This window comes from Megalops cyprinoides, chromosome 18 (genome assembly GCF_013368585.1).
Source record: "Megalops cyprinoides isolate fMegCyp1 chromosome 18, fMegCyp1.pri, whole genome shotgun sequence".
Lineage (NCBI taxonomy): Eukaryota > Metazoa > Chordata > Actinopteri > Elopiformes > Megalopidae > Megalops > Megalops cyprinoides.
In genome coordinates, this window is record NC_050600.1 from 1,456,514 (window position 1) to 1,472,817 (window position 16,304).

The window sequence follows — 16,304 nt, forward strand, 5'->3', positions numbered from 1 at the left end:
CAGTTCTATCATGCTCTGTCTGCATTCACTCTTCTGTGGAAAGGAGTGGAGCAGCACTGGTACCTGGCAGGTGCCCAGAGTAAGAGCTGATGGGCTTAAGTGTGCAAAGTTATCGCCCTCACGCCGCCTCGTCGGTTGCTGCAGGACACTGCTGCTGTACCGTCTGTCTACACTGGAACATGTTTGTTGTGAGGAAGCAGTGAGGTGTAGCAGTGAGGAGCAGAGCTGCTTCAGTTCTCTGCTGGGGCACTGCTGCTGTACCCTTAGGCAAGATACTTAACCCACCATTGCCTCAGTAAATATCCAGCTGTATAAATAGAAAAGATTAAAAGTCGCTCTGGATAGAAGCGTCTCCTAAATGAGTGTAATAGTGGGTGGAGAGGGTGCACCCTGGAGTATACTCAGGAGAGCACAGCATAGTACATCTCAGTGTTGGAGTCACTAGAGGGTGCAGATGAGCAATGTGACAAAGAAACCTAACTGATGTAAAGCCAATCTAACCTTGTGAAGAGTTGCCAGTTGTGCCCCTTTGCTGACTCCATTCATAGACAGCTAATGACACAACCAAGACTGAACCCCTCCCCGAACCACTGAGGGGCTTCACCAACCCCCCCACCCCACCCTTTATTAATGATGCAGTGGCTTAGTTACTGGGTTTAGTTACCATTTTATTAGTTTCACATTTGTTACACAGTCACACATGGCCTGACAGAGCAGATAATCCAGTACATAAAGATGCTAGGATTCACACCATGGAGCAAAAATTCATCAGGCCCATAATTACAATGCAAGGCTCAGGGTTAAATGATGAAATATTTGTTTTTCATTTGACAATCTGCTTTAACACATTTATAATATTTACAATTAGTATTGTTTATCAAAGTGTCATGCTGAATAATTATGGGTATATCTGATATGCAGTGTGCAGGCCCTTAGAGGAAAATAGGCTCTGCATGTTGTCTGAGGCAAAGCGTGATGCTGTCTCTGGAGTGGATGCCAAACACCTGAGCTATAATAAAATGCAGCCTTTGACCCATTCATTTATCAGAATGTATCTGTGTTAACAAGGTCTGTTAAACCATTTATATACTCTAAAAGTATGTTATGGTGAACATTGAAATGCATTAGGATTGTGTCAAATATTATTGATCAATTCAAAGTGAAAACAGAACCAATTAGGCAGATAACAGAGAAATATGTAATATTATGGGTCAATTCAAAGTGAAAACAGAACCAATTAGGCAGATAACAGAGAAATATGTAACTCAGTAATCTAATTCAGCCAATGTGTTTTACAGGAGAGATGATCAGTGGGGCTGAATTTGTGCCATTTTTACTGAGACTCGGGCTGAAGTATGGATAGAGATCCTCAGTGAAGGTGTAACCAGTGTAGTATGAGTAGATATGAGACCTGGCCTCCACATTGTAAAAGGAGACCTGACCCCCCTCATAATCTACATACACCCCCACTGTCCTGGGCTTCTCTCTCAGGGGGAGGGGGAGATCGGGACCAGCTAAAGCCCTGTACTCAGTCCCATTCCTCAGCCATATGGTCCAGTATCCATTCCCAGGGCTCAGTGTAATCTTCCCCTTCCTGTTGATGGACTCTTTGGCCACTCCTACAGTCCACTCAGTCTTCTCCCCAACCTGCACCTCATAGTAAAATCTCCCTGAGGAGAAACCCTCCTTTCCCAGGACACTTACAACAGGATCAAACCTCTTTGGGGTGTCAGGGAGTTTCTGTCGTATGTCTCCGTGTCTCACTTCTTTCCCATCCTCAGACAGGATGAGATTGGGATGAGCTGTATCAGGGTCCAGAGTCACATCCACTGTGGAGAAGACCAGATAGAAATTATGAGTAATTTGTTGAACTGAATACATTTCTGATATTTTCACTTTCCATATGGTGATAAGAAAACACTTGCACAACTACTGCAGTTTCTGTGCAGAGGAGCACATAAAATTCTGAAAAAAGAGAGACGCTTTGCAGATATTCACACTTCAAACTGCTAGAAGCCACAATGCTAAACTACTTTTCCATGACATGTCATAAAACATCAATTTTAGAAACAATTTTAAATGTAATTGGAATAGTTAATATGTGAAACATATGAAAAGGTTTATATTTTGATACAGTTACGACTAGCTTCCTTGGCTGAACAAAAACAATAAATATGGCTGTACAATAGCTGGCCGAACCTGATTGTGTGAAAAACAAAACCCAAACCAACAACCCCCCAAACCGACACCATTATAGCCTTGGGGTGTGCGAGGGGGGGGTGTGACCATTAGCTTTGGGGTGTGCAAGGGGGCCTGACCATTACGTTTGAATTTGTTCACACATGCAATGTATAAATTTAAATTAGAAACCAAAGACTATAAAAATGGAGGAATTAATCTTTTCTTGTGTCATTGTTTAATTATTTGCCCATTGATCAGAGTTTAGTCAATGTAGCCCTGCAAACATTATTCACACAATGTATACAGCTGAATCAATAGTGTAACAATCTCACAGTTCATGTGAACCTGTAATCTCAGGGCAGAGTGGTGTTCTCTGTATATGAGCAGAGTTCTATAGAATACACACTGACTGAACCAAACATGGCACCTCCCTCAGCGAGAGACATTACTCATGATTTCCCCCAATTTGGCTGAATCTGCCATGAAGTGAAAAGCTGCTCCTGTTAAAATGTAAACCAAGTGACAAAAAATAAGAACATTCAGAAACTGCTTTGGAAAGGGTGCCTGGGGTGACATGATATAAGACAGAACAGGCAGTCGTTAGGGACGGGCCCTTAAGCGACCCTGAGCTGGTGCAGAATGAAAGGGCATCTCTCACCCTCACAGCAGCAGAGAGGAGATCTGCCACCATAATGCAGCAGAAACTGCTGCAGCAGGAGATGGAGCGCACCCCTGCATTCAGTCTCTGCCAGGTCTTATTAAATGTTTTATTCAGTATCTTGGAAGCACTGTATGTCTATCAATGTGTTAAAATAATAATAATAATAATAATAATAATACATTTAATGTATTTTACAAATCCAAAATCCAAACACTCCTGTTTTACTGCAACCATTACAGTAGTGTTCATGATGTATAAAAAACTCACAAAGATGTTAAAACCCAACTTAAGCTGGATACTATCAAGCATTTTCTTTTGGCATTTTCTTTTTCACATTCTAAAAGATCCTCTCAGTTGTTAGGCTAAAATCATTTTTAAATCTTAAGGCTAAAGGATTCATCTTCATAAAAAATGGTGAAGCGGCATATTAATGAACAGTTATTAAAGTATACCAAACCACAAATATGCCACAAATTAGTAACCAAAGAAATCATTATGACTGATTTGATATCAGTACAGCTTCACTCAGAAACTTCACAGAACTAATTTTAGTACAGTTTCATCCAGCAACTCCTTCACAGATGTGACCCAGCTCCTCAGACAGTGGGGTTTAAAGGGTATGACTGAGTCCCAGACTCACAGACGAGCATAATCCTACCTGCTGCTTCACGAATCCACTCCCACACTGAAAGAGGACAGAATCAACATTAATGTAATGATGGATTTATATATTTATATATATTATATATATTTATATACATATATATATTTATATATGTGTACAAAGGCTGTGTTGGATTTGCTGAATGTTAATTGCATATTTGTTGTTTTATCCGTTACTTATGATTCATCATTTTTGAATAACTTGCTTTTTCATGGGTTTGAAATAATGATTGAAAAACGGGATTCATTTCTTTTACAGGAACTTAAATAAAGCACATATTTAAACAAAGTAAGTTGAACAGTCATTGTTTTACCTGGCTTAAAGACAACTCCTTTCTTTCCTGCAGAGGAACAGACACTGATCAATTTACATTTTATTCATTAGAATGTAGCTTCACCTGCCCTGTTTCCATCCACCTGTTGAGCATATTTTGGACCAAAGTCTGTAGAACTACGGACAAATTTTGTGTGACATTTCCTGTCCGAACCCTTTTTAACCAATGAAATGTACATTTGCTGTGGTTTCTCAGATGTAACATGGGTGTTTTTTTTCGTTCTCATTAATAAATTATCATGCAATTGACACTCCCTGACAACTGCAAGAGGTTATCACATCTAATGTGTTTTCATGCATTTTTGGAACACTCAACACCTTCTACTGTGTTAACACATAATTAATTCAACAACTATCATTAATTAACTTGCAAAATTTTAATAATTTAAAAATCTTAGCAAGTAAGCAAGCTCAATGTCAAGCTGAATGGGGTTTCCATAGCTCTTTTCAGTGCTTTACCTTTGTCATTGAGACTTTAGTGATATTGAGTTGGATGGAAACAGGGCATTTCTCAGGCAATGATCCCTAGTTTAGCTGTAATGTGAGTCTGACAGCAGCCAGTGTTAATGTTCCTCACAGTAAGTACTTTGTGATCAGCAGAATTCAGAAGCAGGACTACAGCACAACCCCCAAACACACTGCTACCTGTACATGATCATATACAATCAAAGCGCCCATTCACACATACTTTCAAACACAGTATCACATAGGAGGGAACCTTCTGGCTGATTATACTGAAGGAAACGGTTCCTTCCTTAAATGCCAAAATATTAATGAGAGATAAAAAATTGTAAAAAAGATTAAACTTACGTGTCCATTCTGAAAAAACACCTTTGACTGGAAAAAAGGAACAAAAAATCAAAATGATCTTTAAAGGAAAAATGGGTTCGGTACATTGTCCTCACAAATGTGCTAAGGTGATTGGCACATGAGGCTGCTGACAGATATTTTCTGTACAATTTTTACAGGCTAAAAAGGAATATTGATTATGAAACTACCATGACTACGACCATTTATACACATATCTATGTATGTAGACACATACCTGTCTTATTGGTGTAATTGGAGAAGCAAATCTCACTGCTGTATGTGGCCTGCAGTCGGGAGAACGCCTCCTCCTTCTCCTCCTTCTGTTTCTGCAGTTGGGAGAACTCCTCCTCCTTCTCCTCCAGCTCTCTCTGCAGCTCTGGGTAACAGAGAGAAACAAAGTCATTTAAAGTGAAGGAAGTGGTTTTGACTTAATCAGCACCACAGGGTGGCAGTGCAGTGCAGTGGTTCAGGTGCACCACAGGGTGGCAGTGTGGAACAGGGGTTAAGGTGCACCACAGGGTGGCAGTGTGGAACAGGGGTTCAGGTGCACCACAGGGTGGCAGTGTGGAACAGGGGTTAAGGTGCACCACAGGGTGGCAGTGTGGAACAGGGGTTCAGGTGCACCACAGGGTGGCAGTGTGGAACAGGGGTTAAGGTGCACCACAGGGTGGCAGTGTGGAACAGGGGTTAAGGTGCACCACAGGGTGGCAGTGTGGAACAGGGGTTCAGGTGCACCACAGGGTGGCAGTGTGGAACAGGGATTAAGGTGCACCACAGGGTGGCAGTGTGGAACAGGGGTTCAGGTGCACCACAGGGTGGCAGTGTGGAACAGGGGTTAAGGTGCACCACAGGGTGGCAGTGTGGAACAGGGGTTAAGGTGCACCACAGGGTGGCAGTGTGGAACAGGGGTTCAGGTGCACTGTAATTACATGAGCACAACAGATCCACTGTCAGTCCACTGACAGTTCAGGTGTCAGTGTTATCAATAAATATTTAGCATAGAGAAATCTCTATAAATCTCTACATATCTCTAAATATTTTTCTAGCTGTTGCAAAGTTCAGTGTGGTTCCAGGACTCTTAGTCCGACATGGGGACCAACAAGAACTCTCAGCAGCAGTTCTCCACGCTCCAGCATTCTGAGACCTTCCCTTCCTTTTAACAACTCAACACTCAGAAATTATGGGGTTTCTTTCCCCATGTGCATGGACCTTTAAGAGTTGGACGGCAGGGGCATCTGATAAAAGTGTGTAATATTCTGATATTTTGTCAGTTGGTGCCTCATGTTTCCTCAGTAGAGACCCAGTCCAGTGTGGTTCTGTTCTGACAGTAAACTCCTCAGTAACACCTACAGTAGAGACCCCGTTCAGCGTGGTTCTGTTCTGATAGTAAACTCCTCAGTAACACTTACAGCAGAGGCCCAGTGCAGTGATGAGGGAGATCAGAGTGATGATCCACAGAGTGATGAAGAGCAGTGATGTCCTCTTGTACAGAGAGTCTCTCCCAGCACGGCTCTGACCCACTGATGCAGGAAAGAGGACACATCTCTGTAGCTCTGAATGGAGCTGGGATATGCCTTTCCTATTTGATCCTATTTGTTTTAAGATGTTAACTGAGAAAAGCAGTCACATGACCCCAGACTACACTACCTGCTGACTGGCTTCCAGGGGAAACTCCATGCTTGGCAGTTTGAACTGTGGCTGGTTTCAACTCCAGGCTTTCGTAAAGATTTTCAGTCTCTAAATACAAGCATCAGGGAAAATAAAAACGGAATTAATGCCAGCATCAGAGGGACTTCTGCTTCTGCCTGCGCACAATTAGGAAGAGAAAGTGTCAGAGCTGGCAAAAAATCTGTGGTCAAACCTGCTTCTCCCAACAACCCACCGGTTTCATTCTGTATATGTATAATACAATAATACATATAAATACAATATTAATACAATAATACATATAAACTCATGAGAACTGCCTGCAGTAGAAGGCTGTGTGCCCTGAGGAACACGGACTGAGGAGCATTGGTTTGGTGCATAATTTGCATAAAATAAACCCCACACAGCAAAGACAGCGCTGTGACCAGCAATGTACAGACGATACCAATGCACAATCTGCTCCAGCAGTTACAATCTGCTCCACCAGTTACAATCTGCTGCACCAGTTACAATCTGCTCCACCAGTTACAATCTGCTCCACCAGTTACAATCCATTCTGACAGTTACAATCTGTGCCAATAGTTACAATCCATATAAGCAGTTACAATCTGTGCTGGGAGTTACAAATCTACTCTAAATGTTAGAAACTATACTAACAGTTTCAATCTGTGCTAAGAGTTACAAATCTATGGTAATGGTTATAATGTACGCTAACAGTTACAAATCTATGGTAATGGTTACAATCTATGCTAACTGTTACAATCTATGCCGAAACTTACAAATGAGGGCTCTCTGCAAACAGCATTCACTGTCCACTTCCACTATGCTGTAGTACTATGTTATAACATTTTAAAAGCATTAAAAAGGCAAATCAGCCACCCTTTCCTAAGCCCCCAGGTTCTGTTCTTACCCCGTTGGCTGTGAACTGCTGCTTTGCTTGTGCTCTCCGAAGAGTCAGAGATGTTTGAGTAAATTGGTATGGGATCCATCCTCTCAAACCTGCAGCTTGGCTCACACTGCTCTGAGGTGCGTTTGTATGACAGGCAGTGTGAAAATGTGAAACATCTCTCCTCTTTCGCCTGTTCTGTGGAGGACAGTACAGCTCCAGTGGATTGTGGTCTTTGTGGTGCGGAACACTCAGATACAAGTTCTGTGCTGTAATAAAACCATTTCACCACTTGTTTACTCTTAAAGCATGAGAGTATTTAATTGAATCTCTTTTAAAACTCTTAATGACTCCAGCATGTACTAAAGCCAGGTAAATTGTAAAAATTAAAACACATCTAAATTGTTATGTTACCGATGTGCCCGTGCTACAGCTGTCTGTGGAAAAGGATAAAAGAACAAAAATAGTATTTAATAATTTCATATTTGAAATGCATTCACCAGTTGCCTTCTTGAGTTTTCAACCACTAGACAACCTAGTAGGCCCAAATTTTTACCTAAACAGCAGAACTACTGTAGCACCACCGAGGGGAGGAAATTGACTGCACCCCTCTCTTCATTCTGGAGCAAAGGGATAGCAGACACCAAAATCAACACCAATTCAATTTGAGACTCTGTATTTTCTATATCTGTTAAAAAACGGCAGGTTGGAGATGAAATATTAATTTCAAACAATGGGATGATGGTGCTGGTTGGTGAGCACCTTCTACAGCAGCTTTTACACTAATATAGGAGGCCACTGGGGTAAGCAAATGTCATCTTCAGACAGGTCAGGACAGAGACAGGGGACAAAAAGGCAGAAAAATAGTATGCAAAGTATGTGATCACAGCACACAATGAAGAAACCCCAAAAAACCCTATTATAGGAGTGGATATGTACTCAGTCTCCTGCAGTTTACCAGTTTACCAATTTAAAAAGACGAATTCCAGCTTTAAAAAAAATTACAATTCAAAAAGACTAACTTCTGATTAAAAGAACTAGTTCCTATACCGAACCACAGGAAGAAACTCACAGAGACCCAACCAGGTAATCGTTCTACCTCAGACTTGCCCCAATGCAGGTGTTTATAGAGAAACAAGAAGCGGGCTGGGAACACCAAGTAATTATGATTAACATCCACACCTTGGTCCCAGGGCTACACTATAAAGCAACAACTTTCATATTAATCATACACAGTGTTGAATTAGAATCTGTAAAACAAAAACGCTTGTATTTGAAATTTTATTCACAATTGGACACAGATCAGTGTCGTGAGCACATTAATAATACGAATCACAAAATAATTCTTCCATTTTGCACCAGGTATTGAACATTCTAATTCAAATATACCTCATATTTTAAATAAGTTATTTAACACCAGAATATCATTGGATGGCACTCAAAATATTCACTTAGTGCGATTAACAGGAGAGATGATCAGTGGAGCTAGGTTCTTACCATCTCTGTTTCTACCAGGGCTGAATAATGGATAGAGTCTCTCAGTGAAGGTGTAAGCAGTGAAGGAGTAGATATGAGACCTGGCCTCCACATTGTAAAAGGAGACCTGACCCCCCTCATAATCCACATACACCCCTACTGTCCTGGGCTTCTCTCTCAGGGGGAGGGGGACAGGGGGGTAAGTCAGAGCCCTGTACTCAGTGCTGTTCCTCAGTGCCACAGTCCAGTAACCGTTCCACGGGCTGCGGGTAATCTTCTCCTTCCTGTCGATGGACTCTTTGGCCACTCCCAACGTCCACTCAGTCTTCTCCCCAACCTGCACCTCATAGTACAATCTTCCTGAGGAGAAACCCTCCTTTCCCAGGACACAGATAATAGAATCAAACCGCTTGTGGGAAGCTGGGGTGTCCTGGGGTACCTCAGACCCTGTGTCTCCCAGTCTCACTTGTTTCCCATCCTCAGAAAGGATAAGATCAGGATGTGCTGTTTCAGGGTCCAGAGTCACATCCACTGTAGAGACAGAAAGGAGACATTTCCAAATTCCTATGAAAAATCCTATGAAATATAACTTTACAGATTTCATTGGATTCCAGGCAGGACCTCAGTACAGCACGTTCAGGTCTAATTCAACCCTCACAGAGCAGGACAAGATCCAGCAGTTTTGATGTTTCCATAGCATGGTCATTCACCACAATCAGTCATCCTCTTGTGCCTTGTTGCAGTGTCAACACATTGACAAAATTGAGGTAGAGTCTGTACCTGGATAACGCTGTTCTCACACACATGGCTACTGTTCCAGCATCAGGACCCTGTGTTTGAGTCTGCAGTGTGAGCAGCACATATTCTACAGCTGCTGTGATGCTGTAATCTGTGAGCGCCTGTGAGTAACACAGTGAGATGAGCTCACAGAATCCCATGTGGGAGAATGGTGCAGAGTTAAGGCAGTCTCTGACCCTGAGTCCGGCTCCTACAGTATTTGAGATTGTGAATTTTGGACCAGCTCTCCAGAACCACCTCCCCTCCAGGAGAAAAGCCTCACACAGAGTCCTCTAAGTGGGAAGGAAACACACACTCACCTGCATATTGGCATGCCCTTTCAATCTCTGCAAACAGACAAACGGGAGGTTAAATGGTGTGAAAGTGTGTATGCCCGAATCATTCCCTTGGCTGTATCACCAGGCAGCTTTCTTTTTTCCTTGTTAGTTTGATGGGTGGATCATGGATATTATTGTGCTGCAGGGCTGATGATATCGGCTGTGGCACAGAAGGCTAATTAAGAACCAGGATGGCTCATCAAAACTTAAGAATGAGGCTGCTAGACTACTTGTGTTTTTATAATGAAGGCCATTCAACACTATGGAAATTCTATTCATATTTCTCCAAATAGCCTACATTCATATGTGTATTATATTTCAAATAGGACTGTAGCTCTCATATTATTTAGGGTTGGGAAACTCATTTAATACTTAAAGGCATAGTACCCAAAGACAGGTCTGCACTATGCCAAACCGGGACTGTTTTGCAACTGGATGTTCAATTCAGCGCATGACAATATTGCAACCCGTCTGCAGAATGAATTCTGCTCAGTCTCTACTTACCTTCACTCCTGCACATGTTCTCAATCTCTGACGATGAAACACACACAGCATGTTTCATAAATACTGTATTCCGTGTTCATGTCACCCATTTTACAGACAACAGCTCATGCATTTAAAATTACTGATGATTCACTGACATGTTTTACAAATTATTTCAGTAAAAAAATTGACTTCCTGGTATGACATCATTCATTAAAGAGTGGGGTAAATGGTACTCACCCAGACGTTGTGAAAGCCAGCCTACAAGCACGTCAAAGTGGATTTAAAAGACCAAGGAAGAATCAAAGTTGTTTCATGACAAGAAAAGGCAATTCAGTTCAGCTAAGATGGTCAATTTGCCCGTGGTCTACTGTCTATATAACGCTGTGTCAAGCCTGGTCTTGCATACTTCCACTATGAATACTGGCAGGTTCCCCCATGCAATTATAACTCTGAGTGAAAAATACTTCAGGATATCAGAAGGAAATCTACCTTTTAATTGATTTACATCTATTCCTTCTTGTTCTGCCAACAAAGCTCATCTTGAAATAGCTTTCATATTCACCTTTATTAATCGCTTTTCAAAATGTAAAAACTTCAGTTAAATTCCCCAAGCTCCCTTTTTTTACTTCTATTGAAGCAATGAAGAGTCTTAATCTTAATTTAATAATCTTAATAAACATTATCAATTAGTCTGATATCTGGCACCAGTCTTGTATACCTTTTTGAGAGCATTTGTGTCCCACCAATGGTGTGGTTGGACACAGTCCTCTAAAGTATTCTATTGCATTAAGCTAAGTAGACTTTCTGAGTGAAATACAGCCACTTGGCTGCATACAGTCATGCTAGCATGCTGCCTTGAATTCCACATTCATGCAGTTGAGGTCAGATAGCATTTTTTTTTCCACTTTTCAAAAATGGGCCTACTATACAAACAGCTCAAACTTACCCATCTCTGCAGAAGTCTCCTCTGTCAAACAACATGAATGTGTTATTGTAATTGATATTATATTAAAAATGAGTTAAATAGCCAAAAAAGTCACCTTTCAATTATTGTTTGATGATTATTATATGAAATGTCCATTTTCTAAAAAATCTCTAGTTCATTTCTTACTGCTGATCTGAAGAATTTTGAGATGGTGGAGAATAAAGATTCTGGTGTATGAAAATTATTACATCTAATTCTCAGCCTCCAAATAAAAAGTTTCATCAATAAATACATTATTCATATTTTTCTCATAAACTGTGAACACTGAGAAAAGGACACATTTTCCCTTGAATTGTCACGCAGATTACGCCAAAAGTTTACTTTTTTATTATTTTGTAGCTAAATATACTCTTTAGGTGGCACCTAGCAACTCCTTACACCCATCACCTTATCTCAGACTCATGCTTACCCCTTTCTTCAGATGCTCTGTCTGTTTTAAAAAAAACATAAAAATGAAAGTGTTATAAAAACAAAATTTTATATATTGAAATATTAAAATCACTCATTATTATCTATTAAGATCAACATAAAATATCTATGCTCAGTCATAAATACAAATGTTAATAAAACACACACACACACACACACATAAACACATATTACTTACGCAGTTCTTGAGAAAGAAGATCTGCCAAGTTTAAAAAAAAAGAAAACTCTGTCATACTTCAGTGTTACTTTTTGGCATTCCATGTTAGGGAAGGACAGCCCTTAATCACTTTAATAAGGTGTAAGACAGGAGTAATCATTACTGGAGTGGCCTTCGTGCTCAGAGTCATGTAAGTGTTTCTGCCTTAACACTCATTCTATTCTTTCCATTTTATTAAGCAATAATGCTAATTTTTTTGTTCGTTGTGTTAATGCAGGGAGATTCACTACCTAATAAATCTGAATGAATTGCTTCATGCTTGAACCAAAGTTTTGTGATTTAGTTTATTTATATACCTGTAGAAGAAAAAAAACTTTTACAGTCATTTAAAAGAACTCATGCTTACGTTTCTGTGCAGAAACACCATCTGTTGATTTAGAAAAGAGAAATATTATAAAAAGTAAAATAAAAAACACCAACAACATTTTAGCCAGTAAACTTTACATCTCTTGTTGAAGACCTTTGAAGATCAAGGCCAATGCAGTGGCAGGGTAATGTTGTTAACATAATACACATCAGCAAGTGCAGAAACACACACCTCACCAATGAATATCTGCACCTACAGACACGAGTATGTAGATAAACACACACACACACACTCACACACGCATACACACACTCACACACACACACGCGCGCCCGCACACACACACACACACACACGCACACACGGGCGTGCACACACACACACACACACACACACACACACACACACACACACACACACACCCTTACCCAGCTGTTGGGAAACATCACCTGCAGATGAAACACAGCAGACTGAACTCACAGAGCTGACACTGATTAGAAAAAATAGAATGATATAACACATTCTTCAGCGAATTTGTGACTGACTCATTCAGAATCCATCGTCCACTGCTGCTCCGATCCTGACACTCACACACACTCATTAGGAGGATATTTCACTCAGTCCCACTCCTGCTTCAAATCTTAAAAAAAAATCACTGAATCAGCAGTGGTCTACTGCTCTGGGAAAAGACATAATATTTTAATTAAGATCTGTATACTGTACTTTACACAATTATTGACTATCGTCATTGCCTTAAATTGGAATGGAATTTAAGGCAATCTCTCTCTCTCTCTCTCTCTAACTCACTCGCTCACTCACTCACCCACTCACTCACTCACCCTCTTACACACACACACACACACACACACACACATACTTACTCAGCTGTCGAGAAAGCAGACCTGCAGAGGAAAGACAGCAGGTTTAAATCATTAAGGAGACAATGATATGCACACTTTAGCTTTATAATGTGCTTTATCATTCCCCATCATGCCTGCTGAATCCACTTCCACCCCTGTACACACATCACCAGTAACCCTGACACTTTCATTGTCTGGAAATTCATACCTAATGAAGGACAAATAAACATGAAAAGCCGTAGGGACCACAGCTCTTTTTTCTTCTGAAACTGACAAAAGTAATGTCATAATATGGGTCCCTAGTGTACCAAAACCACACAAGACACGTAATGAGGAAACTATCTGTGAAATACCTCTCTTTCTGAGCAGTTTCACTTGGCGGTGGATTAAAACAGCCAATCCAATGAGAGTAAGAGCAGTCAGAGGGAGGAGCACAGAGAAAGCTACTCTCCAGGCGTGAGCGCGGTGGAACATTTCCGCTGAAACAGAATCAATCATAGGACTGAGTCATAGTTTCTACTCATTTATTACTGTGGAGGTCCAGCGTGTTACAGCCACCCAGGGGGGGCAGGACAGAAAGGAAACAAAAGCTGCACAAAGTGGAAAGAGGCAATTCATGAATGAACACTGACACGAGAGAGAATCATTCACCTTGTAAACAAATCCTACAGTGTAAAAGTACATTAATGTGGATGCTGCAAGATCTCAGGGCTGCATCAGAAGTCATTTGCATTGGTAGCTCTGCGTGCTGGTAGGCTACATTACATGTCTTTCCAATGGGCTTCAAGTAGCAAGTCTGTGATATTTACACTGTGTAGATCAGTGTTTCCCAAACCTCTCCTGGAGGACCCCTTGTCCTGCATGTTTTAGATCTCTCCCTGCTCCAACACAGCTGATTCAAATGATCACCTTAATTATGGTTGAGGATCTGATGTACTACTCACCTGGGATGTGAAACTCTGTCTCCTTCTCCTGATTGATCTGCTGCTGTAGAACTCGACAGGTGAACCTGTTAGTGTCTCCCTCCTGTACGACGACACTTCGTCTCACAGTGAAGAGGTCCATACTGTCTCTGAGTGTCTCTGTAGATCCAGCAGGGAGACTGTGTCCCTCACTGTCCAGCCAGATGAGTTCAGGCTCAGGATGCCAGCCTTTAGATTCACACAGCAGGCCGATGCCCCCTTCTCTGTATCCCTCCATGGAGATCACTGGCTCAGTTCCTACAGCTGCACAGATCACTGAGGTTAGAGGTTTACAAACTAAAACACTTTGATCTTTGTTTTAAAGCTTTTTGCACTGTCCAGATAGTGACGGTAATGTAACCTGTCAGAGAACAATTTCAACACCCCATACCTACGAAGTGAAACTAACATTTACATAATCTTGAAGCCCCTATTTATTTTACACAGTATGGTGCACACTGACTAAAAGAAAATAACTATGGATTCTACTGATGCATGTTTCTATAATTTATTCACCTTTTAGACCATCTTTCTAAAATATTCAGACAATTTAGATTAACAGAACTGAGGTCTGCATGTTTAAGTACATAGTGAAATGTAAATACAGGTGTTAGCTGTCAATCTGTTGTTGTAATCATCACTTCATTAATGTCTGAATAATAAATAATAAATAATAAAATGTCTTCAAGAGGAAATAGCCTTGCTTGCAGGATATCAAACCTGTCAAATATTGTGTCTGTGTTTTATAAAAGCATGGTTTTGTGTATACAGTATGCATGAGATTGGCAGGCATCTCAGATTCCATGTGTGACGACAGTCTCAGCAGCTGTTAGTGTCAGCTGTTAGATTTGCACTGATTGTCTGAGATATATATGAATGCACTGTGGTCACATGATCATCTCATGATTTACAAATAGCATTGCTGCAAGCATGAATGATGATTTTCCAGAATTAAAAGACTGACTTAACTCCAAACAGTGGCTAATGTTGCAGATGCAAATTCCATGCACCAATTTCTCACTCTTGATAATAATAGTAAACCTAGACTTAACACAAATTCTGTCTTACTCTCAATTACATACTCTTTATCTAAATTTCACTGAATGTTTATACTAGAGACACCAGACACTGTATGGGAAAGTGCAGTAGACCAGTGAATATGCATACAGGCACCAATTAGAAATGAATACTGACCTTCTACAGAGAGCTGAATGGAATGATCATCATCATACTGGGGATCCTTCATTTGAACATAGCATTTGTAGGGTCCATCATCTGAGCCTCGAACCTTTAACAGTTTCAGTGAAATGTTGCCTGTCTTCAGCTCCTCTTTGAACACTGCTGTCCTACCCCAGTAAGGTTTACTCTGTTTTTCAAAGTTGTTCTTTCTGTCAACATACAGATGAACTGGAGCCAAGAAGTCCTCCCTGAACCACCTGACCTCCAAGTCCTCAGCGCTGATGTTGGGTTTGAGGTAACAGGGCAGAACAACGTCTTCACCAGCTACAGCAAAAACAGGATCAGCTGGACCAAGAACCTGGAACCTCTCTGGAGAGAACAACAGCACAGACTGAGACTGCAGCTGGACCAACAGCACAGACTGAGACTGCAGCTGGAACAACAGCACAGACTGAGACTGCAGCTGAAACAACAGCACAGACTGAGACTGCAGCTGGAACAACAGCACAGACTGAGACTGCAGCTGGACCAACAGCACAGACTGAAACTTGTGATTCTCCTGGAGACACACAGTGTGTGACACAGTATCAGCTGTGTGAGACACACATTTTATGACAGTGCTGCAGTCAGTGAGAGTGCAGGTGAAGATGTGCTGTACCTGGTCTGGAGACAGAGGACTGGTGGAGGAGCAGGAGGATTAAACACAGATACTCTGACCCATCGCCCTTCATCTCTGGAGGAGACAGTTACTCATAAATGTGTAAATTATGTAAATAGACTTACATTCACAAACAAACATAGGTCTTTCACATTTTGCACATTCCTTCTGTGATTAGCACTTTATTTGTGAGTGAAAAAGACCTTGTAGCAACACAAGAGAAAAGCTCCAATACACTAAATAAGTTAATATATCTTGTTAACACAATGGATTTTTCAGTTCATCACTGTTACTGCAGTAATCTTATGATTCATATGATTTTCAAGGTACTGTGAATACTTATTTTTTGAGGACAGAAAAAAACTCAGAGATTTTTCTTAAAACAACTGCAATTGAAGATGATTTGCTTTGTTGTCCTTAAGAGTCAAAAAAAGAGAAATAACTGTCT

At 40.9% G+C, this 16,304-nt stretch overlaps 1 protein-coding gene across 1 annotated transcript; it reads right to left on the bottom strand.

The window, feature by feature from the left end:
* Positions 1-1,216: 1,216 nt before the first annotated feature.
* On the bottom strand, positions 1,217-15,806 carry LOC118793527 (butyrophilin subfamily 1 member A1-like). The gene is made up of 6 exons (XM_036551747.1): positions 15,801-15,806; positions 15,214-15,565; positions 14,002-14,283; positions 13,411-13,536; positions 13,079-13,099; positions 1,217-1,829 (listed from the first exon to the last, which is right to left on the bottom strand). The coding sequence occupies exons 1-6, from the start codon at positions 15,804-15,806 to the stop codon at positions 1,279-1,281; spliced, it is 1,338 nt and encodes a 445-aa protein (XP_036407640.1). The 3' UTR covers positions 1,217-1,278.
* Between the last annotated feature and the right edge of the window lie 498 nt (positions 15,807-16,304).